The 26,204-nt window shown below is 44.2% G+C and overlaps 1 protein-coding gene across 21 annotated transcripts in view; it reads left to right on the top strand.

Annotated features, from left to right (window-relative positions):
• LOC142000734 (eukaryotic translation initiation factor 4 gamma 3-like) overlaps positions 1-26,204 on the top strand; it is a 235,551-nt gene that overhangs the window by 40,126 nt on the left and 169,221 nt on the right. For 10 of the 21 annotated variants that reach the window (XM_074975238.1, XM_074975227.1, XM_074975226.1 and 7 more), the window contains 2 exons: positions 4,603-4,725; positions 23,425-23,584. In XM_074975238.1, the coding sequence (XP_074831339.1) occupies positions 4,603-4,725; positions 23,425-23,584 (283 nt within the window). The remainder of the gene's footprint in view (positions 1-4,602; positions 4,726-23,424; positions 23,585-26,204) is intronic. The other 11 variants (XM_074975231.1, XM_074975229.1, XM_074975243.1 and 8 more) reach the window with 2 other exon arrangements.

The raw sequence follows: 26,204 nt of genomic DNA, 5'->3' as shown, positions 1-26,204 counted from the left end.
TGAAAGCGCTTTCCAGAGCAGTAACAGCGGAGCACTGTGGGACGCTTCCTGGAGGCCTATTCTTTTGAATTACACAGTGCAGTGTCTACACTATCCTCGTGTTCACCCATGCATGTCAAATCAAGCGCTACACCTCTCGCGGAGGTGTAGTACAGAAGTTGATTTTACAGGCCACTTAGGTTGGCTGAAGGGACTCAGTAGCATAGACACATACATTATTAGATCGACTTAACGCGGCTTATGTCAACCTACGTTTGTAGTGTAGACCAGGCCTTGGTGTCCTGTATTTTTTACTGCATTGTAGATATATCCTTAGGCTAAGCTCCCTCTAAGCTGTGTGGCTGGAGAGGAGAGAGATAGGGGGTGGGCAGGGAGCAAGTTGGGGTGTGCAGGGCTTCAGTGAGGAGAGGCGCCTCTCCCCCGGCCCCAGCTCCGGGGCTGCTGCAGCAGGGAGAGGGCTCTCCCCCAGCCCCAGGCTGCTGTAGTGAGAGAGGGCTGGGGAGAATCCTCTCTCCCCGCCACAGCCCTGGAGTAACCTAAGCCCCTCATTCCTGGCCCCGAGCCGCAGCTCTCACCCCGCCCTGCACCTCAACCCTCTGTCCCAGCCATGATTCCCCTCCCGCATCCTGAATGCCTCATCCCTGGCCCCACTCCAGAGCCCTCAGCCCCCCAGCCCAGAGCTCCCTCCCACACTCTGAACCCCTTGGCCCCACCCGTGCCACACATCACCTCCATATTGGTACACATAAAATTCATTCTGCACATGGATGTCAAAAATTAAAGGGAACATTGCTCTTAGATATCCTGGATGGGAGTGCCTTGAAGGACTGAGACCTAGAACTTTATCTGATATTCTATGGGAAGCCAGTACAGAGAGCAGAGGACAGGTTTGATGTGCTCACAATAGCCTGTGTTGCTGAAGAGATGCACTGCAGCATTCTGTACTAACTGGAGTTTCTGAAGTGCTGAAGGCTTCATGCCCAGGTATTTTGTGTTACTGTAATCCAGCTGAGACGTGACAGAAAGTCTCATGCTTGGTTAACTGAAAAGAGAGTCTTGATGTCCCAGCTGCCCAAGATGGTGGAGCTTAGGAAGATTGTCTCTCTAAATTTGCACCCAACTACTGTTGAAATTCACACTGTGTGTGACAGGTTTCCGAGGGGTAGCCATGTTAGTCTGTATCAGTAAAACAATGAGGAGTCCTTGTGGCATTTTAGAGACTAACAAATTTATTTGGGCATAAGTTTCCTGGGATATAACCCACTTCATCAGATGCATGGAGTGGAAAATACAGTAAGCAGGTATAAATATACAGCACATGAAAAGATGGGAGTTGCCGCACAACTGCTGGGAATGGGCCACATCCAGTTTGACTGAATTGGCCTCGTTAGCACTACAAAAAGTAATTTTTCCTCTGTTGATATTCACCCCTTCCTGTCAATTGTTGGGAATGGGCTACATCCACCTTAAATGAATTGGCCTCATTAGCACTGACTCCGCCACTTGATAAGGCATATGTATATTTATACCTGCTTACTATATTTTCCACTCCATGCATCTGATGAAGTGGGCTATATCCCACGAAAGCTTATACCCGAATAAATTTGTTAGTCTCTAGGATGCCACAAGGACTCCTCGTTGTTTTTACTGAGTGTGGGAGAGACTTTGATTGACGCTTAACATATGTTCTATACAATAAACTGTACAGAGAGGCACTAAATTTACAAAATCATTTTCAGAAGATTTTGAAGGGGCTTGAGGGATTGTTGACACTGCTGTCTCAGTTTTAGTGAAAATCTGAAATGGTCTAATTTATAACAAGAACTGAAAAGCTTTGAAAATTTCCTATTACTTAGCCAACACAACTGATTCCAAGAACAGGAAGAGGAAGCTTGAATGTCATCTTTAAAAAAAGGAAGGAGGAGGATCTGGGGAACTACAGGCCAGTCAGCCTCACCTCAGTCCCTGGAAAAATCATGGAACAGGTCCTCAAGGAATCAATTTTGAAGCACTTAGAGGAGAGGAAAGTGATCAGGAACAGTCAGCATGGATTCACCAAGGGCAAGTCATGCCTGACTAATCTAATTGCCTTTTCTGACGAGATAACTGGCTCTGTGGATGAAGGGAAAGCAGTGGACGTGTTATTCCTTGACTTTAGCAAAGCTTTTGACGCGGTCTCCCACAGTATTCTTCCCATCAAGTTAAAGAAGTATGGGCTGGATGAATGGACTATAAGGTGGATAGAAAGCTGGCTTGATTGTCGGGCTCAACGGGTAGTGATCAATGGCTTCATGTCTAGTTGGCAGCCAGTGTCAAGCCGAGTGCCCCAAGGGTTGGTCCTGGGGCCGGTTTTGTTCAATATCTTCATTAATGATCTGGAGGATGGCGTGGATTGCACCTTCAGCAAGTTTGCAGATGACACTAAACTGGGAGGAGAGGTAGATACACCGGAGGATAGGGATAGGATACAGAGAGACCAAGACAAATTAGAGGATTGGGCCAAAAGAAATCTGATGAGGTTCATCAAGGACAAGTGCAGAGTTCTGCACTTAGGACGGAAGAATCCCATGCACTGCTATAGACTAGGGACCGAGTGGCTAGGCAGCAGTTCTGCAGAAAAGGACCTAGGAGTGACAGTGGACGAGAAGCTGGATATGAGTCAACAGTGTGCCCTTGTTGCCAAGAAGACTAATGGAATTTTGGGCTGTATAAGTAGGAGCATTGCCAGCAGGTCAAGGGACATGATCATTCCCCTCTATTCGACATTGGTGAGGCCTCATCTGGAGTAGTGTGTCCAGTTTTGGGCCCCACACTACAAGAAGGATGTGGAAAAATTGGAGAGTGTCCAGCGGAGGGCAACAAAAATGATTAGGGGGCTGGAATACATGATTTATGAGGAGAGGCTGAGGAAACTGGGATTATTTAGTCTGCAGAAGAGAAGAATGAGGGGGGATTTAATAGCTGCTTTCAACTACCTGAAAGGGGGTTCCAAAGAGGATGGATCTAGACTTTTCTCAGTGGTACCAGATGACAGAACAAGGAGTAATGGTCTCAAGTTGCAGTGGGGGAGGTTTAGGTTGGATATTAGGAAAATCTTTTTCACTAGGAGGGTGGTCAAACACTGGACTGCATTATCTAGGGAGGTGGTGGAATCTCCCTCCTTTTAGGTTTTCAAGGTCAGGCTTGACAAAGCCCTGGCTGGGATGATTTAGTTGGGGATTGGTCCTGCTTTGAGCAGGGGGTTGCACTAGATGACCTCCTGAGGTCCCTTCCAACCCTGAGATTCTATGATTCATCCTCAATCCTATTTTTTTGTCATCTTGCATTTAAATTGAAGATCTACATTTCTACCCCAAATGTGAGTTGCAGTTACGGTAGCAGTGTTATGGAAGTAAAATCGTTCAAAGCAAGACAGTAGGATTTTGTCAACTTTTGAAAGTACTGCATTCTCGTCCAGCCAACTAAGTATCGATTGAGTGTACGTTCAATACATATGGATTAGTTTATTCAAGACTTCTATATAACAAGGTTGGTGCTGAAAAGGCAAATAAGTTGGTTAAAGTGTATCAGTATCTCAGGGCAGATACAAAAGAGTAGTAGGTGTAAATTGTTAGTAGGTTGAGGGCTTGATTGGTGTGTTCTTGTCTTACTTGCAGGATTGTTAATGTTTTCTTTGGGACAATATATGTTCTTTTATATATTTGAGGAATAAGTATGATTACAAAATGAATCATGTAGTATGTGCATTGTGTTCCATTTTATTAAAACCTTCATGCTGTGTTTTCTTTGCTGTTGCTTGTTTCACAATGTCCCTGATCCTCCCCATTCTCCACAGCTGGGGTTGGGAGGAGAGGAAGGATTGATAGGGTACTAACCTAGGACTCAGGAGACTCGGTGTTAATTCCCAGTCCTGCCACAAATTTTGTGTGTGGCCTTGGGCAACTCACTTAGCCTCTCTGTGCCTCAGTTGACCATCTGTAAAATAAGAATAATACAGTTCCCTCCTTCACAGAGGTGTTGTGAGGATAAATCCATTTAAGGTTATGAGGTGTTCAGATACTGTAGTGATAGGGACCTTAGGGGGTACTAGGTTTCTTATCAGAGTGTTGCTCATGGACCTTCGCCTTTGTCTTTTGTATCTACCTCTGACTGGCAGTTTAATTCTCTGGCTAGTAAGCGTCTGGTACATTTAATCCAGAGTAGGAATAGGTACACCCTTAGTTAAAGGGTCATGCATCATCATGGGCTGATTTCTTTTCTTAATTGTTCCGCTATTCCTCTGGATTTGGGAAAGATTTGGAAGAGATGCTCACATTTAGACCTGATCGTGATGATTGATGAGTGCCTTATCATCTTGTTGACAGTTATTCAAATAAGCTTCATTTCTTTGTGCCCACAGAATGCCATCTTAAATCAGAGCCATGTCAGTTTGCAATTATAGATCTGATTTGTGTGGCATAGGCTGACAGAGAATACACTGTATTTAATACTTAGTGTAATGGGAAATATATGACTTGTGCATGCTTTCCTTCTCTTTATACTCCCTAGCATGGTGTCTAATGGGAATACCCATTTGAAGTATTTCTCTGTTCAATTCTGTAGATCCGAATCCGGGATCCAAACCAGGGCGGCAAAGATATAACGGAAGAAATAATGTCTGGAGGAGGCAGCAGGAACCCTACACCTCCCATTGTGAGACCCACCCCCACACCTACCCCTCCTCAGGTAATAAGATGGTGAGCTCTAGTAATGTCAGCTTTTGTCATTAATGTCTGCTGAACTTCGCTGTTTGCTATTGCCAGTTTCTGTATTTTCCGTTCGCACTAGGTGCGTTATCACCTCAGATATCTAAATGATCCTTTCATAAATAGGCCATTTAAGGGTTATTGTTAGCTAGTTTTTGGTAATTTTTTGCAAGCCCATATTCAGAGAAGAGTTGCTGTTACAGACTTCCTATCCAGCTTTGGCATGACATTGTCAGGAGTTGTTTTTAAGCATTGTTACAGTAACTGCTTTGTTTCTAAAAGAAAGATCAAGAACAGTGGGGGTCCACTGCTCAGTGGAGAAGGTGAGCTGATAATGGAAGATGATAGGAAGGCAGACCCGCTCAGTGCCAACTTTGCATCAGTCTTATCACAAAGAATAACGTGTGACTGAACAACTAGTGAATTTACCATAGATATATAGGGGAAGGGATGCAGATCGGGATAAGTAAAGGACACGTCAGAGATCTTCTGACCAATTTGAATGAATTCAGATCAGTGGGGCCTAATGCTGTTCACCCAATGGTACTGAAGGAATTAGCTGAAGAAATCTCGGTGCCACTAATAACAATATTTTCAAACTCGTGGATGACAGGGGAGGTCCCGGAAGACTGGAGAAGGGCTAGCATGGTGCCCATCTTTAAAAAGGGGGGAAAGGAGGAGCTGGCGAACTACAGACTAGTCAGCCTGACTTCGATATCTGGAAAGCTTACAGAAGGATGTATAGAACATTCAGTTTGCGAGTACCTGGAGGATTAAGGGGTAATCTAGCAGCCATTATGGATTTACCAAGAACAAATCATGCCAAACCAGGTTGATTTCCTTCTTTGACAGAGTAACTGGTTTGGTGGATGGGGGAATGCGGTGGATATAATATCCCTGGACTTCAGCAAGGCTTTTGACACAGTCCCACATGACATTCTGATAAATAAACTGGAGAAATGCAGGCTTGGCAGAACTACCATTAAGTGGATACATAATTGGTTAAACAACCACAAACAAAGAGTAACTGTTCATGAAATGATGTCAGATTGGAGGGAGGTTCCACAAGGATCTGTTCTGGATTTGGTATTGTTTAACATCTTTATTAATGACCTGGATGTAGGAATAGAGAGCATACTGATCAAATTTGCAGATGCACAAAGCTGGGGAGGGAGCGGGGGGTTGGAGAATTGGGTTATAGATTGAACCCTGCCAAATTCACGGCCATGAAAAATGCATTACAGACCATGAAATCTGGTCTCGTCTATGAAATCTGGTCTTTTTTATGCTTTTACCCTGTACTATACAGATTTTACGGGGGAGACCAGTGTTTCTCAAATTGGGAGTCCTGACCTAAAAGGGAGTTGTTGGGGGGGAGGGTCGGAAGGTTACTGTAGGGGGGTCATGGTATTGCCACCTTACTTCTGGAGTGTCTTCATCACTGGGTGGCCAGAGAGTGGCGGCTGTTAGCCAGGTGCTGGCTCTAAAGGTATCACCCCACCAGCAGCACAGAAGTAAGGCCATAGCACACCAGGCCATTCTTACTTCTGCGCTGCTGCTGGCAGTGGCTCTGCCTTCAGAGCTGAGCTCCTGGCCAGCAGCCGCCGCTCTCCGGCAGCCCAGCTCTGAAGGCAGCGCCACCCCCCAGTAGCAGCGCAGAAGTAAGGGTGACAACACCACGCCTCCCCACTCCCACTCAATAACAATGTACCCCCCCACCCACAATCCCCTTTTGGGTTAGGACATCTACAGTTTCAACACCGTGAAATATCATATTTAAATATCTGAAATCATGACATTTGCAATTTTAAAAATCTTATGACCATGAAATTGACCAAAATGGACTGTGAATTTTGTAGGCCCCTAGTTATAGACAACAAAATAAAATTCAACAAAGACAAACGTAAGGTACTACACTTAGAGAAGAAAAACCAAATGCATAAATACAGAATGGGGGATAATTTGCTTGTCAGCAGCACTGCCGAGAAGGATCTGGGAGTTGTGGTGGATCACAACCTCAGCATGAGTCCTCAATGGCGTGCTGTTGCAAAAAAAGCAAATGCAATTTTAGGGTGCTACGATGGGCTCTAGAGGTGCCACCTGGGACTGTGGGACCGCTGTGCCTCCTTTTCTCACTGTTCTGGGTAGTCTGTCTCAATGCCTTACTGCTGGCAAGCAGCAAACCCCTCTAGGTGCTGTTACTACTCAGTGCAACCGCATGTGGAGTCCCACACCCACCTAGATAGCATGAATGATTCCCAAGCCACTCACGAATTACACAGAGAAAGGCACCAGCCAGATCTCCCCAGCTCCCAGCCTTGTACTTTAGGAATATACCGTCTTGCACTGCTCAAAACCCTTTCTTGAGCAATGCAAGTTTATTAATTAGTTCAACACTTCATCAATAGAAAGTGGACATACACCAGCCTTTGTAACCTGAGCAGATTTACCAAGCACTTCAGTCAAACTCACTGGTAAGGATAAATGTTAAAATACGTTTATTGATTACAAAAAGATAGATTTAAGTGATTATAAGGCATAGGCAAAAAGTCAAAGTTAGTTATCAAAGAAAATAAAATAAACACACAATCTAAATCTTAAATCTGTAAGACACTCGGCAGTATGTCAATCAGGCGGTTTTCGTAGCTGTTTCCAGATGTTACAGTTCATAATGCACAGGTTTCACCCTTGAAACCTAGGCCAGTCTCCTCTGTTGGCGTCTTCTGAGTGTTCTTGCTGTTTGCAGCAAAGGTGGGGGCGGAGAAAAGGCAAAGCATGGGGCCACTGTGTTCTGTTTTATGCCCTTATTCCTTGTGCTTGGAGAACATAAAACCAGGCATGTCTGAGCACCTGGCAAGCCTGAGCAATTCCCCTGGTGTGGCCTTGTGCAAGTGAGTCATTGAATTGTAACTCCCTTGCTGGAAAATGGCTGTGGAATGGTTGTTCGACACCTGCCCATTGGTTAGCTCCCTCATTCTTGTCTCTGGGGATTTAATATCTGGGCAGTTCCCCAGCTCACAGCATATTTTAGTGACAGCCATACAACACAATCTCATAACTTCATATGCAACAATGATATACATATTTAGATAGAACAATGGCATTTAGCAGATCATAACCTTTCCCACGATACCTCAAATGGCATGCTTTATTTGAAATATCACAATTATATATAAATGATGAATATGGGGTTTACAGGGCACTCCCCTGAGATATAGAGTGTCACAGGTGCATTAACAGAAGCATTGCATGCAAGCCATGGGAGGTGATAATACTGCTCTACTCGGTGCTGGTTAGGCCTCAGCTGGAGTAGTGTGTCCAGTTTTGGTCACCAGTGCATAGAAAGGATGTGCAGAAACTGGAAAGGATCCAGAAGCGAGCGACAAAGATGATCAAAGGGATGGAATGTAAGCCATATGAACAAAGGCTGAAGGAACTGGGTTTGTTTAATTTGGAAAAGAAGAGACTGAGGGGGGACATGATAGTGGTCTTCAAATACTTGAAAAACTTCCATAAAAAATATGGAGAAAAGTTGTTCTGTCTTGCCACAGAGGGCAGGACAAAAGGCAATGGGTGCTAACTACAGCATAACAGATTTAGATTAAACTTCCTAACTGTAAGAACAGTAGGAGATTGGAACAGACTGCCTAGGGCAAAGGTGGGCAAACTACAGTCCGCAGGACCATCCTGCCTGGCCCTTGAGCTCCCGGCCGGGGAGGCTAGCCCCCGGCTCCTCCCCTGCTGACTCCCCTCCCCCACAGCCTCAGCTTGCCGTGCTGCCAGTGCTCTGGGTGGCAGGGCTGCAAGCTCCTGCCGGGCAGCGCAGCTGCCAGTCCTGGTGCTCTGAGCGGCATGGTAAGGGGCGGGGAGAGGGGGGGTTGGATAGGGGATGGGGTCTGGGGGGGTGGGCAGTTAGGGGCATGGGATCCCAGGAGGGGGCAGTCAGGGGACAAGGAGCAGGGCGGGTTGGATGGGTTAGTGGTACTGAGGGGGGCAGTCAGGGGGTGGGAAGTGGGAGGGGGCAGATAGAGGGCGGGGGCCAAGCTGTTTGGCCACAGCCTTCCCTACTCGGCCCTCCATAGAGTTTCAGAACCCCGATGTGGCCCTCAGGCCAAAAAGTTTGGCCACCCCTGGCCTAGGGCAATTTTGGAAGCTCCTTCACTGGAGGCTTTCAAAAGGAGGCTGGAGCCGTCTGTCTTGGATGGCTTAGACAAAACAAATCCTGTATCTTGGCAGGGGGTTAGACTAGATGACCCTTGCAGTCCTTTCTAACCTTATGGTTCTATGATTCTACCCTATAAAGAAGAATCTTGTATTTTTAATATAAAAATGTGACTATTCCACTGAAGCACTGTAAAGGAGAGAAAAGTCCATATGACACATTTATACTGAATTAATTTGTGCTGTCAACTATGTGCTTTAATATATTCTTGCAGTGTGACCAAGTTAACTTTCCTGTGGGAATCTTTATGGAAGAATTTCCCGACTCCTATGTGCATATATTCTCAACCTTAAAATTACACTTTGGTGTTAACCAAGGAAAAAGAATAAATATCCTAAACGGACCCTTCTCACGGCTCTTCTCTCTTGATTTCCCCAGTAAAAAGTCAGCTGTCCAGCTTCCAATTGCTCTACCCTCTTGAGTCTCCTTACCTCGATTTCATGTGAATAACCCACTAACAGGGAGCGAAAATGACATTGATTTGATGTCCAGGGCTTGCTACATTCAGCCCTGAATCAGGGCCAGAAGAGAACTGTTAAGACCAAAAAATCCTGGTAGCCCTGACATGTATTTGAAGTGCATATTGTAATGAACTGCCATGGCTAGAGGTGTATTCTTTATACTGTTGAAAAATGCAATTTGGAGCAGTATTGTTGAAATAAAATATGATCATGGCCCCAGATTCTGTCTTCTGGTGGTACAAAAGGGAAGGAGAACTGCCCTAAGAGAGCAATTGACAATTCTCCTGATTTAAGAAAATCCCCATGTGGCATAAAGCCATGTTGCTGGGTCTATACTACCCTCATTTTCCCCCCACTCCTCACCAAGTGTAGGAGATGTTCCGGAGTAGAAGGGGAAAAGGGGCAGAGCATTCTGTGCTCCCACCAGCTGAGCATTTCCTAGGGGACTATTCTAACTAACACAATTCAGAGCAGCCAAGAGCAACTCTAAGTTAAACTGGGGGCCAGTTCACTCCCCAGTCAGCCTCAGGATTAGAGGAGCAGGAAGGTGGCTTAAAGGTTTTGCTGGACCTGGGGTTTTGGTCATCAGAAGATTCTGCATGTAGGCTCTTATCCTCTAGCTCATAGCTTTTCAGGAATACCGTAGACACCAGCTAAATAGCTTTGGAACTAATGGAGAGGAGTGAGGTGGGGAGGGAGGGACACAATATGCACACCAAGTATGTTTTGTAATGGTATTCCCATAGAACAAACAAAGAGATGCTGATACTGTTAGTGATTATTTCACTTCTTGTTGTCTAAGAGATGCTGATGCTGCTTTGTTGATTATGTTGCTTCACCAGGAAGTGTGACCCAACTAATTGGTTGCATGGCCCATGGATTCTGGAAAGAGGCATTGTAGGACTTAGGATATTATCTTGTACTGTCAGGTCACTTTGCTGCATTGAATCAGCTCCTGCTAGACACAGGGAATCAGTTTTACTAATTGCATGTTATCTAAAAATAGGTCTTCCCCTAAATAGATTTATTGGAAAGCATGGTATAAGGAGTTGTCCAGACCAGGGTTTCTCAACCCATGGGTTGGGACCCAAAATTGGGTCGCCAGAATGTTTCAAAGGGTTGTGTGGCAGCAGACCTGTAACTGGGATAGGGTGAGCAGGGCAGCTGCCCAAGGCACAAAGTTGAGGAGGGGCGGTAGGGAGGTGTGGAAAAATGACAAGGAAAACGATAGGGGGCAGAGCCCTGCAGAAGGCATGGTATTGCCACCCCTCTGCCCTGCTGCTGGCAGCAGTGCTGCCTTCAGTGCTTTCCAGCCCTTTCTCTTCTCTGGCCACCCAGCTCTGAAGGCAGTGCCGTTGCCAACAGAAGCACAGAAGTAAGGGTGGCAATACCAGGCATAATACAGTATGGTGGCTGCTCCAGGCACTGCAACCTCTGGGGTTCCAGCACCACTCAGATTTGGCCCAGCCATCAGGATGGGTCAGGTAGGCCAAATTTGAGTGAGTGGCATTGCAACCATATGAACCAGGTCATACCTCCACTCTCACAAATTTGGTCTTTTAGAGGGGCAGGACCAAACCTGAGCAGTGCCTCAACTCTGGAGGTTGCAATGCCCAGAGCGGAGAGCCGAGCCGAGCCAAGCCAAGCCAGCTCCACAACACAGGACCTGAAGGAGCTGCCACTGTGGTGTGAGTGCCAGGCAGGACATAATCCCCTGGGGGACAGGACCCAACCAAAACCACTCCAGGGCCTCCACCCCCTGTCTATTTACTGGGTCGCAACAGGCCATGAACACTTACAAATGAGTCCTGAACCCAAAACGGTTGAGAACCACTGGCAAGTTTTTTAAATTTTAAAAAGAAGCCATTTTTGATGATCAGAAAAAGCTTCTGAAAAATTTCATGAAGTGAAAGGCCATATTTACCAAATTCTCAAAACCACCTTTGGGCTGATAACAAACATGAGAAATTTCAACCCAAAGGGTAATTTTTTCACACCAAGTTAAGTGGCTGAAGACATAGATTCACAAGAGATGTAGCTCTCATCCAAAAGACAGGTATAACTGCCCTGATGCTATTGCTCTGTATGCTTTTGCACCTTCCCTGCTTTTATATCTCCTGTCCTCAAGGCATCTTCTCATCTCAGTCAACATCTCTGACTAAAGAAGATTTAGAAGGGAATGCTCTTCAATGAACATGATATGTTGGGGAAGGGTCAACATGGTTTTTGTAAAAGGAAATCATTTCTCATCTACTAGAATTCTTTGAGGGGGTCAACAAGCATGTGGCAAGGGTGATCTGGTGGACATAGTATACTTAGATTTTCAGAGAGCCTTTGACAAGGTCCCTTACTAAAGGCTCTTAGGCATAGTAAACTGTCATGGGATAAGAGGGAAGGTCCTCTCATGGATCAGTAACTGGTTAAAAGATAGAAAACAAAGGGTAGGAATAAATGGTCAATTTTCAGAATGGACAGAGGTAAATAGTGATGTCTCCTCAGGGTTCTGTACTGTGACCAGTACTGTTCAACATATTCATAAATGATCTGGAAAAAGGGTTAAATAATGAAGTGGCAAAATTTGCAGATGATACTAAACTACTCAAGGTAGTTAAGTCCAAAGCAAACTGTGAAAAGTTACAAAGGGATCTCACAAAACTGGGTGACTAGGCAACAAAATGGCAGATGAAATTCTGTGTTGATAAATGCAAAGTAATGCACATTCGAAAAAATAATCCCAACTATGTATATAAAATGATGGGGTCTAAATTAGCTGTTACCACTCAAGAAGGAGATCTTGGAGTCATTATGGATAGTTCTTTGAAAACATCCACTCAGTGTACAGTGGCAGTCAAAAAAGCTAACCAAATGTTGGGAATCATTAGGAAAGGGATAGATAATATTATATTACTTTTATATAAATCCATGGTACGCCCACATCTTGAATACTGCATGCAGGGACTGTTGTCATGGAAGTATGCAGGGCCATTAATCATCTCCTGCTATGCATGACTGTGACTTCCAGCATGTGCAGGACATAATGAATGGATTTCAGCAATGGGCTTCCCAAACTGAGCAATACAGGAAACGCATATCCCTATTTTCGCACCTGACCACCCTGCCACAGAGTACATCAACAGAAAGGGCTACTTTTCTTTGGTTATGCAAGCGCTGGTGGATCACTAGGGAGGCTTCACCAACATCAGTGTGGGCTGGTCAAGGAAGGTGAATGACACGTGCATCTTTAAGAACACAGGATTGTTTCGAAAGCTACAAGCAGGGACTTTCTTTCCTGACGAGTGGATTACCATTGATGATATTAAAATGCAAGTTGTGATCCTACCTCTTACTCCCCTGTCTCATATAGCTGTATATCAGCCACCAAGGAAAGATTTAACCACTGGTTCAACAGGTGCCGAATGACAGGTGAATGTGCTTTTGGTAGGTGGAAGAGGGTCTGTTGTTGTTTACTCAGAAGATTGAATCTCAGTCAGAAATGTGTATCAATGGTTATAATCACCTGCTGTGTACTGCATAATATCTATGAGGCAAAGGGGGAAAAGTTGCCACCAGGGCGGAGGTTGAACAGCTCTTTGCTGTGTTTGGTCAGCCAGATACAAGGGCTATCTGAAGAGCTCAATCTGGAGCTATATGGCTCAGGGAGATTTTGAAAGAGCACTTTAACAACAAACCACAGTAATGCGTTGTGGCATACTGTGCTATACCTGGTCCTGCAGTTTGGGGGCCCGTTAGGAATTGCACGGTGCTTGATGCAGATCTGTGAATATTAACTGACAATGCACCTATTAATTTTGTGGTGCTTGCTATACATTTATGATTATGACACTGTTTGTCACTGATCCTATGAGTTGTGTCACAGTGTACAATAACAAGTAAGTGGGTGCTTTCATTGCCGCCAGACTTTCTGCAGCTTATGTTGGAAACGAATAAAGATGAATTATTTTCCAAACAATAGAGTTTTATTGAGTCAAAAATTCTGTGCAAGTTAAAAGGAAATACATTAAAAATTAAATAAATTTATGGAACAGAGCTTAAAAATGGTGAAGGAACATTTATATCCATTTTAGCTACCCATACACCAACTGTGGCTCTCTCAGGTCAGTGTATGTGAAACTGTGGTTGTCCTTATTGTTCCCCAGTGTGGAGTGACAGGGGTAGGGATGTGGCACCTGATGCTATATGCTTGACAGAACAAGGAGTAATGGTCTCAAATTGCAGTGGGGGAGGTCTAGGTTTGATATTGGGAAACACTATTTCACTAGGAGGGTGGTGAAGCACTGGAATGGGTTACCTAGGGAGGTGGAATCTCCATCCTTAGAGGTTTTTAAGGCCCGGCTTGACAAAGCCCTGGCTGGGATGATTTAGTTGGGGTTGGTCCTGCTTTGAGCAGGGGGTTGGACTAGATGACCTCCTGAGGTCTCTTCCAACTCTAATCTTCTGTGATGCTATGTGGAATGTAGGGAGGTGCTATACGGGAGTTCTCCATGGACTGTAAAGGGAGGCGATCCCAGGATTGTTGACCCTGTAAGTCTGGAAAAGTTTGCAGCATCTGTTTGCTGCTGGTGCATTTCTCTATCCTTTTCCTACTGGGACTCTTGGGTCTTTCTCTTAGTCGCTCTTTCCTTCTTCACACAGTCTGCAATATTCATCCTCCAGGCCTTCTGCTGGAGGATGTAGCATTGGCTTGCAGGATATAGCTGAACATGTCATCTTAAGTCCCCTTCTTTTTCCTCCTTAACTGGCTCAGGCGTTCCATGGGTGTGAAAGGGAACCCCTCCAGGCCGCACCAGCAGCAGCTATAGATAAAACACCCAGAGGTACCGTTGTCGGTATAGTCAGAACAGAAAGCAAAAGTTAAGAGATTCAGAACTCCCTTCTCTTGCTTGCCTAAAGTTTTAAACAAGACATAGAATCATAGAATCATAGAATATCAGGGTTGGAAGGGACCCCAGAAGGTCATCTAGTCCAACCCCCTGCTCGAAGCAGGACCAATTCCCAGTTAAATCATCCCAGCCAGGGCTTTGTCAAGCCTGACCTTAAAAACCTCTAAGGAAGGAGATTCTACCACCTCCCTAGGTAACGCATTCCAGTGTTTCACCACCCTCTTAGTGAAAAAGTTTTTCCTAATATCCAATCTAAACCTCCCCCATTGCAACTTGAGACCATTACTCCTCGTTCTGTCATCTGCTACCATTGAGAACAGTCTAGAGCCATCCTCTTTGGAACCCCCTTTCAGGTAGTTGAAAGCAGCTATCAAATCCCCCCTCATTCTTCTCTTCTGCAGACTAAACAATCCCAGCTCCCTCAGCCTCTCCTCATAAGTCATGTGCTCTAGACCCCTAATCATTTTTGTTGCCCTTCGCTGGACTCTCTCCAATTTATCCACATCCTTCTTGTAGTGTGGGGCCCAAAACTGGACACAGTACTCCAGATGAGGCCTCACCAGTGTCGAATAGAGGGGAACGATCACGTCCCTCGATCTGCTCGCTATGCCCCTACTTATACATCCCAAAATGCCATTGGCCTTCTTGGCAACAAGGGCACACTGTTGACTCATATCCAGCTTCTCGTCCACTGTCACCCCTAGGTCCTTTTCTGCAGAACTGCTGCCTAGCCATTCGGTCCCTAGTCTGTAGCGGTGCATTGGATTCTTCCATCCTAAGTGCAGGACCCTGCACTTATCCTTATTGAACCTCATCAGATTTCTTTTGGCCCAATCCTCCAATTTGTCTAGGTCCTTCTGTATCCTATCCCTCCCCTCCAGCGTATCTACCACTCCTCCCAGTTTAGTATCATCCGCAAATTTGCTGAGAGTGCAATCCACACCATCCTCCAGATCATTTATGAAGATATTGAACAAAACCGGCCCCAGGACCGACCCCTGGGGCACTCCACTTGACACCGGCTGCCAACTAGACATGGAGCCATTGATCACTACCCGTTGAGCCCGACAATCTAGCCAGCTTTCTACCCACCTTATAGTGCATTCATCCAGCCCATACTTCCTTAACTTGCTGACAAGAATACATGCTGATGGAGTCTTTTGCTTTGGAGTGCTTGTGCACAGTACCATGCACAGCACCAGCCATGGTGAGTATGGCCCTCCAGGGGTGAGAGAAATGAGGAGGGAATTGTTCAATTGCATGAAAGTGTGTATAGGGCAATGGCACTGAATGCTGGTACCATTTTCCACAGGGGGTGGGGATTTTAGCTGATATCTCGTTCCTGAGGGACAGAAAGCATAACTGCTGCTGGTGTCCCAAATCTGCCCGGGCCTGCATGCACTAGCCTGTTGACTGCCATGATGCCTGCTGAAGTTATCTCCAACTGGTGTGGGAAAGTGTCTTACTGTGGAGGGAAAAATAAGTCTGCCATTCCTAGAAACCTTCAGGAGAGGATTGCAGAGGACCTCCATGAAAGTTTCATCGAGATATCTCAGAAGAGCTCAAGGGACGACATCCCTGTGTACGTAAACAAACTGGTCTGCATGCCCTCCCTCCCACAACTTTACAGGGAAACGAAAATCAGATAACTCTACTTCTCTTGTTGTACCGCTATCTCTTGTAGTATGAGTAAATTAATGATAAGGTAGTAGCTGTGTCCTGCTAAGCTGGGGCACCATCACTGTAATGGGAAGTACATTTACCCAGGGTTCCTTCCCCTGTATCAGGCTCGCCTGTGCTCAGCTGCCGGGATTGACTTGACTGCAGTGGAGTCTCAAACAGGTCTTGGCTCACAGCATAGCTGGACCCCCTGGTCGAATGTCCCCATCCTGCTCCTCCACCTCCTCATCCTTGCTGTTCACACCAGGGACATGTGACTCGGGCTCCTTGGTGGTAACCACGGTGGTGTGCAGGGTGATGGTGGGGTCTCTGCCAAATATGACATGCAGCTCTTCGTAAAACCGGCAGCACTGGATCGACTGTTGGTCTCCCTGGCCTTCGGATATCTTGCCATGGTTCCTTCGCTTTCACGACATACTGCTGCTGATCCCTTTCCTACCCATTCTGCATCCCCTGTGCAGTCCACTCAAAGATGTCCATGTTTCTACAGCTGCTCTATAGCTGTGTTTGCACAGCCTCTTCTACCCACAGGCCTAGGAGATCCAGTGTCTCCTGTCTACTCTAGGCTGAAGTGTGTCTTGAACATGGAGCCAGCATGATCAGCTGAGCAGTTGCATGTAACAATGTAGAGCTGCTAGATGTGCTCACCAAGCTGGACAATCAGGAAAAGACATTTCAAAAATTCACAGAGTTTTAAAAGCAGGGCTTCTAGTCTCCCTGTCCCCAGGGCAATGGAGTTCACAATTGCGACCAGAGCAGTCAATGTTGGGCATTGTGGGACAGCTGCCCAGAAGACTGTTATGGTTGACATAGGTAGTGCAGTGTCTACATTCATGCTGTGTTGTCCTCAGTACATTGACCATCGCTCAACGCCACTTAAGGAGTTAGTGTTACTGTATTGACATAAGGGATAGCTTATGTTAGTGGGAGACGTATTTAAGTGTAGACACGGGCACAATTAGGTCAATGCAAGGTGCCTTATGTAGACCTAACTTCGTAGTATACACCAGGCCTAAGTGGATCCACACAGCGGGAAATTAATTTGGTCCTGTATATGTAGGAATCACATAACTGAAATTCAGCAGTCTAAGACAGAGCACTGCAACTGTTTACCCTTTGTTACGATACTAGATCAGGGGAGGGCTCCAGCTGGGGGTGTGGACTCTGGGGTGGGGCTGGGGATGAAGAGTTTGGGGTGTAGGATGATGCTCCGGGCTGGGACTGAGGGATTTGGAGGGTGGGAGGGGGATCAGGAGTGGGAAAGGTGGGTTGAGGTATGGGTGGGGAAGGTGGCTCAGGGGTGCAGCCTCAGGGCAGTGCTTACCTCAAATGGCTCCTGGAAGCAGCTGCATGTCCACCCTCCTGCTCCTATGCGGAGGCGCGGTCAGGTGGCTCTGCTGCGCGCTACCCCATCCGCAGGTGCTGCTCCTTCAGCTCCTTTGGCTGCGGTTCCCAGCTAATGGGAGCTGTGGGGGCAGCACTTGGGGGTGTGGAGCGGAGCCCCCTGGCTTAGAAGCCGGAGGGGTACACACTGCTGCTTCCGGGAGCCGCACAGAGCTGCCCCCGACCCTGTTCTCCAGCTGGAGCGCTGGAGCAGGGCAAGCCCCAGACCTTGCTCCCCAGTGGGAGCTCGAAGGCCGGATTAAAATGGCTGGGAGGCCAGATGCAGCCCCAGGGCCGTAGTTTGCCCACCCCTGTACTAGATGGTGATTTAGGACAGGAAGCACAGAATATTGTATTCCAGTTGAAACTGCAAGGAGAAGGGATGTAGAGTGAATGTAATTCCCAAATTCCAACTAATGTAATGTGGTTTAGTTAGTGTGTAGAACAGGGATCCGGGTGTGAGGATAGAAACTCTTCCCAGAGTGCAATCTTGATGTGTGACTTGATGTGCAATCTTGGCCAAGTCGCTTCCCCTCTCCATACCTCCATTTCCTCATCTGTGATATGGGGATAGTACAATGGGTGCATCTTGTGTCTTGTGAGGTTTAGTTAGTTTGTCTAATTCTCTTAAAACACTTTAAGGTTTTTGGATAAAAGGTGCTATTCAAGAGCAAGTACTATTATTATAATATATCTGACAGCATGCACTTTCTGACAGGTAATTAAGACTTTTCATTTACCAGCCAAAAACCCCACACTTCCAATAGTGAAATACAAACTAACACAGCCTGAGGCATAGGTTCAATACAGACTTATTAGCAGGGATCCTAGCTTTCTGTAATTAAAAAAACCAAAATTCTCCAATAAAAAAAATAAAAATCCATGATTTTCCGCAATTAAAATGAAATGCTAAACTTTAATTTCCCTAACGACAGTATATATATATATATATATAGGTATCAGTTGAACGTAATGTTTTATTGATCTATTTACAATTTTTAAGCAAGTTTGATGCTTACCAGTGACCCATCCTACAGAAATTAAATCAATTTGTTAGACTCTACGGTGCCACAAGTACTCCTCGTTGTTTTTGCAAAAACTAATTTCCCCTTGCTAAATACTCACACCTTGTCAACTGTTTGAAATGGGCCACCTTGTTTACATTGGCCTTATTAACACTACAAAAGTGATTTCGACTCCTCCTTGTCAACCATTGAGAATTGCCTACTTCCAACTTAAACTGAATTGGCTCGTTAGTTCTGACCCCTCACTTGTTAAGGCAACTTCCATCTTTTCATATTTTGTGTATTTATACCTCCCTAATGTATGTTCCACTCCATGCATCTGATAAAGTGGGTTTTAGCCCATGAAAGCTTATGCCCAAATAAATTTGTTAGTCTCTAAAGTGCCACAAGGACTCCTCGTTGTTTTTGCTGATACAGACTAACACGGCTACCCCTCTGAAACCTGTCACAGAGCATTGTTTCTTTACTGTTGATAGCCCTGCTGTTTCAGCCTCTTGTTTTTGTTTCTTTTCATTCAGTTTATGTTTAGCGCTTTCCATGTGTTCTACAACTGCTGCCTTTGAATGTAATCCACAGCCTTGCTGCGTACAGAACAGCACACTACTATCAATGTGAAATTTGTACTTTCCAAACTCTGTGACATGGTCTTTAGGGGGTGATTTTTAAAATTTTTGACATCTCTTCATAACTTTAATTACTCATGTCTGCAGGCTGAAGTGAAATTTGAGATGCATTAAAACATGAACCCCTATACATCACTGAGTAACCTCTATATGCCGGAAGCAAAAATCAGTTACAAGTGTGGGAGGTCATGTGCATTGAATACATGACACTGAGACTGTTAGTAAAATTTAGTTAATATATGTTTTTATTTTTTCACAAAATGTAAAAACTCAAGATTCTCTGTAAAAACACAAATTCTGCATTTTTCCACGGCAAATGGATTTCTAGGATCCCTGCTTATAAGGAAGAGCACTCTTTACTGAACCAAAAACACCCTGGGTTTTCCTAGAGAGTCTCTCATCCAAATGATGACCAAACCTTCTTGCCTTGTATGTTTGCTAGGACAACAACCCAAGGTGGAAGGTAATTGCATTGAAAAGTTCTTTTAACATCGTAAGTCATAACAGTGATACTTGAATAGTTTACTACTAGATCCTCCTTCTAAATATTGAATTTTTAAGCTGTTCACCTTTTGAGGATGCTTTATTTTAATATCATTATTTTTATGTATATATTTACATTGTTTTAATTCCCACAATGTGCTTTCCAACCCTCTAAAAAAATATGGTTCCTTCCTAACCCAAATTGTTCACAGATTTTAAAAACGTCTTGTCCTTCTCCAGTCTCATTTGGCTCCTGTTGCTTTTGGTCCCATTCTCCATAATATTTTTCTATGTAGATTTTTTTTTTTTAATGAAGCTGATAATCCAGGCAGACAGTGAGGAAAGCATTACTGAAATCAGTTAATCTGTAAAATGTCTTTTATTTGGCTTCATTCAGGCCTGGCTGCAGTATAAAAAAAAGTTCTTCACCCAGGGCCTAGCCAGCTTTGTCAATTTCATTTTTGGAAAACTTAACTGTTCCCAAGAAACTACTAGCTCCCCTTCGCATTATGTCTGTTTACCAGTCTGCCTTTTTTAACAGTAATATCTTATTGCTTGTTACTGCTTTTGAGTGTGAATGATAAGCATATATAATGTAATATTTAGAAGGGCATTAGTTTCTTCTTCAATAATGGTCAGACATGGCAGCCAAAAATAGATATTTGCTGAATTTTTTTAAGTATACACCTCAAATGTTGTCTCTTCAGTATATCAATAATGCAGAAACAGCAGCAGCAGCTTCACAAAGGCTTGATCTTTTTTAGTCCCACTGGAAGAAGGAAAGAGATGCTGACATAATGGCCAGGAGGTACAGAAGGGAGGAGCAAGTGGCTCACCATCATGCTCACCAAACCACATTTTCCCCACACCTGTCCTGTAGCCTGCAGAGGCTCCTTCACAATTCCACAGGATTTGGTAGGGTACTTGCGCTATATTGATGACATCTTCATCATCTGGACCCATGGAAAAGAAGCCCTTCAGGAATTCCACCATGATTTCAACAATTTCCATCCCACCATCAACCTCAGCCTGGACCAGTCCACATAAGAGATCCACTTCCTGGACACTACAGTGCTAATAAGCGATGGTCACATAAACACCACCCTATACTGGAAACCTACTAACCGCTATTCCTACCTAAATGCCTCCAGCTTTCACCCAGACCACACCACACGATCCATCGTCTACAGCCAAGCTCTACGATACAACCGCATTTGCTCCAACCCCTCAGACAGAGACAAACACCTACAAGATCTCTATCAAGCATTCTTACAACTACAATACCCACCTGTTGAAGTGAAGAAACAAACTGACAGAGCCAGAAGAGGATCCAGAAGTCACCTACTACAGGACAGGCCCAACAAAGAAAATAACGGAATGCCACTAGCCATCACCTTCAGCCCCCAACTAAAACCTCTCCAACGCATCATCAAGGATCTACAACCTATCCTGAAGGACGACCCATTACTCTCACAGATCTTGGGAGACAGGACAGTCCTTGCCTACAGACAGCCCCTCAACCTGAAGCAAATACTCACCAGCAACCACACACCACACAACAGAACCACTAACCCAGGAACATATCCTTGCAACAAAGCCCATTGCCAGCTGTGCCCACATATCTATTCAGGGGACACCATCACAGGGCCTAATCACATCAGCCACACTATCAGAGGCTCGTTCACCTGCGCATCTACCAATGTGATATATGCCATCATGTGCCAGCAATGCCCCTCTGCCATGTACATTGGTCAAACTGGACAGTCTCTACGTAAAAGCATAAATGGACACAAATCAGATGTCAAGAATTATAACATTCATAAACCAGTTGGAGAACACTTCAATCTCCCTGGTCACTCGATTACAGACCTAAAAGTCGCCATATTACAACAAAAAGACTTCAAAAACAGACTCCAACGAGAGACTGCTGAATTGGAATTAATTTGCAAACTGGATACAATTAACTTAGGCTTGAATAGAGACTGGGAGTGGATGGGTCATTACACAAAGTAAAACTATTTCCCCATGTTTATTCCCCCCCCTCCACCCACCACTGTTCCTTAGACGTTCTTGTTAACTGCTGGCAATGGCCCACCTTGATTATCGCTACAAAAGGTCCCCCCCCCCCTCCCCCGGCGCTCCTGCTGGTAATAGCTCATCTTAAGTGATCACTCTCCTTACAGTGTGTATGATAACACCCATTTTTTCATGTTCTGTGTGTATATAAATCTCACTGTATTTTCCATGCATCCGATGAAGTGAGCTGTAGCTCACGAAAGCTTATGCTCAAATAAATTGGTTAGTCTCTAAGGTGCCACAAGTACTCCTTTTCTTTTTTCAGAAGTTAATGTTGCTGAAAGCATCTGGGTTTCACCCTCATTTCCATAAGGAGTATGGCCTTTAGTTTAGTAGGGAAAACTCGTATGATGAAGTTTTCAATACTACTGAAGATTTTATTAATCTGTACCCAAGACCTCTCTTTCCAATGAAGACTCCGGCACTGTAGTGTGCACATCACAACCTCCTTTCAATGTTAGAACCTGTGTTTGATTGTGTGGGTTTGTGTATGCATCTATCCATTATTTTTTGTTGTTGGACACTGCGTCGCAGCTGTACCCAGATGTACACTCAGAATCTGAAAACAATATAAAAATGAATCTCTCCCAGACTTCTTTTATTTTTCTAGGTGCCGGAATGGTTTCTACCTTAAGGAATTTGGAGAGAGAATTTTTCTTTAGACTTCTACAATTTTCAAAGAGCCTGAGGGAGTTAGGTACTCAAATGATATTTAATTTCAAAGGAAGTTGGGCACTTAGCTCCCTCCAACTCCTTTGAAAATCCCAGCTTTTTAGTATACCCCATCTGAGATGTCACTGAAGGTAGATGTGTAGATGGGAACTTCACACTGAAGCTACTGGATCAGAAATTAATATACATTGCAAAGCAAAAGTGTGGGCTTTTAAAAATGATAAATGTTAAATTTGTTGGATTTTTTTCTCCCCATGTGGTTTCTGGTTTGTGCCTTAAGGAGGATTTACTGATAGGAACATTTTCCCCATCCATCTACAAAGTAACTTGCAAAAGAGCCCTGCTCTAAAAAATTGGAGTGGGTTTGAAGTGGGTTTGATATAGTCATTTATAGTTTCATAAAAAGTTTCTATTAGATTTCTGAGGGGAGATGCTGGCTTTTGTGGCTTTGTTATCTCCGCAAATACAACCCAAATCCAGAAGAGCATCTGATTTCAATGTTTTGCCAGAGTGAACATTTATTTGTCCTGTCAGATAGATGGTAGTAGTGATGGTGAAGATATTTGTTCTGAGATAAGCTGTACCTGGAATTTCCTCAGTCCTGGTCAAGTGGCTTTCTGTCGACTTCTAAATTTTTAATCTGGCCATTTAAAAATATGTAACTTTTGTCAGGCCTGCTGTAAATCTGTCAAAATTTTGACTTTTGATATTCACACTTGTCTTTGCAAATTCTAATGTTTTCTAATGGTTTGATCAAAAAATATCAAAGATTTTTGAAATTGCTTATCATTTGCAAATGGAGTTAGCCAGTTCTTTTTACACAGCTTTTTTTTCTTGTTGGGGGAGGGGAGGATCTGATTGTACCCCAGTTTTTGAAAATTATTACCAGGAGCATGTCTGCTGTACTTGGAAGAAACATAGATGAATGAACTGTATTAATGACTGTGCAGTGCTGTCTTTTCTTGCTGTTGTTAATAGTAATTGTCTTTTTCCCCCCTTTTCCTGCTGCCTTTTTCCTTCCTCCCCTTCCCATGTACTTTTTGAATTTATTCAATTGGTCTGTGTATATTTTTTTTCCTGCCTTTTGCTTTTCTTTTATCTCCCACCCTGCTCTTGTCTCCCCCTCTTGCTTGCCTGTGTTCCATGTTGCTAGCTTTTATGTTCGCATGCTCATTATCACCCTTTTTTGTACTTCAAATCCCAGCAGCTGTCCAGCCAGATCCCAGAGCACAGCCCTGTGGTTTACGGGACTGTGGAGAACACTCATCTCGCCGCCAGCACTCCTGTCACTGCAACTAGCGACCCGAAGCAAGGTTTGTTAATGGATATTTTTTCCCTGGTATTTTTAGTCATTTGTCTCCTCTCTCATAAGTCTGACTTTTTATACACCTGTAAGCAAGCAGGGTGGCCAGTACCAGAAATAGAAGCTTCTCTTTTGAACCTTTGACAAAGCTGGTGTATTATTTATAGATTCATTGCAATTTGGCAAACAGAATTGAGTAAAAACTGTTTCATTAAAATTCATTCTTCCAAAACATTGTTCCAGAGCAGCTGGTAGTGTGAACCTCCTTTTTCCTTCTCCAAACGATCCTTTCTTCAAAACCAGCAAAATTATTGCCAATAGAATGGTCACTTGGACAGAGGAACTTCTTAAGTAAATCATTTAAACATACATTTAGCCACAGAGATATCACTTACCCACCACATCGTAATGGTTCCTGTAGAGCTGTTTGTTCGTCATGTCTTGCCAGCATCCTCAGTACATCTGTAGAAGATATTAATTAGAAAATTGTTATTGCTATTGTGCAAATTGTGCAGTAAAGGCTTGCCAAATTTCACTTTCTACTTAGAGCTATTTTCAAATTGTGCAGGTGAAAATGATTAAATTTAATTCTTCTCATATCTAAAAAAATATGAATGGAGTTTTTAAAATTTGTATTTAAAATAGAAATTATCCTCGGACTTGAGACACTGCATGCAAGTTTCTTCCCACAATGAAATTTTACATCCAGTTAGAAACCCTTAAAAACTTGGGTTTATAATGTAAGTGCTATGCTCTGCAGTGTTAAGTGTAATTTGTAATATATAACCTGAGCATTCCAGTTCTCCACATTCATTCATAGCATTTAGGGTTCTGCCTACAGCCGTGGGTACTTGAAAATTGAGAAGCACTATCTTTTTCTTTGTGCACTTCCCAAAAGCTTTGTGCCTAAGTAGATTTTAAAAAGGCTACAAGAAGAAACACTAACCACAAAAGAGTTAGAATTGTAGCCAGGGAGGAAAAAGAAGCTGGCTTGTAATTTTTCAGAGATACCATACATCCCGGTTCTAGCATGACCAGTGGTTGACAGAAGGGGAAGTAAAATGTCCCTGAAAATGTTGTGATTGGCAGGCACAATTTAGATGCTTGTTTTTTCATCAGTTTAAGTATATTCTGTAAATGTAAGTGTAGAGTATTACAATTCTATGTGTAAAAATTCCATATCCTTCCTTTATGAAAAAGTTGTGGATAAATTTAACATGCATGAAACTGATACTTGATTGCATTGGCCAAACATAGCATAAGTACTCCTTACTGCACCTTATTCCTGACCCCCAACATGGCTCCTGCTCCAGATCTGGACCCACTTCCCATCTCTGCAAAAGCACCATAATCCTGATCATCATGCTTGCGACCTCAGTCTTGGACTTTCTATGAAAGTAGTGGTTGGCGATCCCTCAGAGTTCGAGGATGATTGTCTTCCATGACATGATAGCCAGCTATTGCTGGTGGATCTGCACATAACTCATAAGACCAGTCCGGGATCCACATATTTTGTCATAATTGGGGCAGACTTTTCCTGGTGAAAGGGGTAGATCTGGATTGTTGAGTTGTGCTGTGATGCATTCTTTCCCGTTTCTCCATTGAGTCTCATAATGCTGGAATCCTTGCCACAAGGTCCTTCTCCATTTTAGTCCATCGATCGGCTTGGGTTTCCCATGACTTAGTGGATGTTGCACTTCTTCATGTTGGCTTTGAGGGTGTCTTTGAAGTGCCTTCCTCCCCCCCCCCCCCATTTGTTGGCCTTGGCCAAGTTATGAGAAAATGACCTGCTACAGGAATCGATTATCTGGCATTCGAAGAATGTCACCAGCCCAATTAAGTTGGTAATGGATAATCATAGCTTCAATGCAGGAATTTTTGGCTTGGGACAAAATGCTGATGTTGGCGCATTGATCATCCCTTGATTTGGAAGGTCTTGTGGAGACAATATTAATGGCATCATTCAAGAGCCTTAAGGTGTCTATTATACGTGACCCAGGTCTCGGCACTGTGCAGGAGAACAGGAATAATGATAGCCTGCTACATGAGAAGCTTGGTTTGGTTCTTGAAGTCATGATTCTCCAAAGACACATTTTCTCAAGTGCCCTAGCATATTGGAGGCGGTATTGAATCTCCTTTTTCAAAGTCGTCTTTCTGCGACAGATGGCTACCGAGGTAATGGAAGTGCTTGACATTATCCAGGTCTCATTCTTGATCTTTGATTGAGGGAGCAGAATTGTGGTGGTTCGGAGTCCATTGGTGGAGCTCTTTAGTTTTCTTGGTGTTGAGTGTTAGGCCTAGTTGATTGTAGGCCTCAGAGAAGATGTCAGATGTTTTCTGAATATCTTCTTCCAAGTGGGTGCACAGGGCACAGTCATTCAGTGAGTGATTTAGTGATAGTCTTTGTCGTGAATGGGAGGCAATTGAAGTTGAAGGGCTTGCTATCCATTCTGTATTGAATATCAAGTGCAGAGGTCAGCTTGTCAACGATGAAAAAGAGGGTAACAGCAAGGAAGATGAAGAAGAGGGTTGGAGCGATGACACAGCCTTGCTTGACTCCTGTCTTTAGTACAAAGTCCGTTTTTGATCAATTGGTGATATCCATCATGGACATGTTGTAACGGAGGAGT

Source organism: Natator depressus, chromosome 18, assembly GCF_965152275.1.
Source record: "Natator depressus isolate rNatDep1 chromosome 18, rNatDep2.hap1, whole genome shotgun sequence".
Taxonomy (NCBI): domain Eukaryota; kingdom Metazoa; phylum Chordata; order Testudines; family Cheloniidae; genus Natator; species Natator depressus.
Note: the sequence above shows the minus strand (reverse complement) of the source record. Positions and strands in the feature narration are given on the sequence as shown.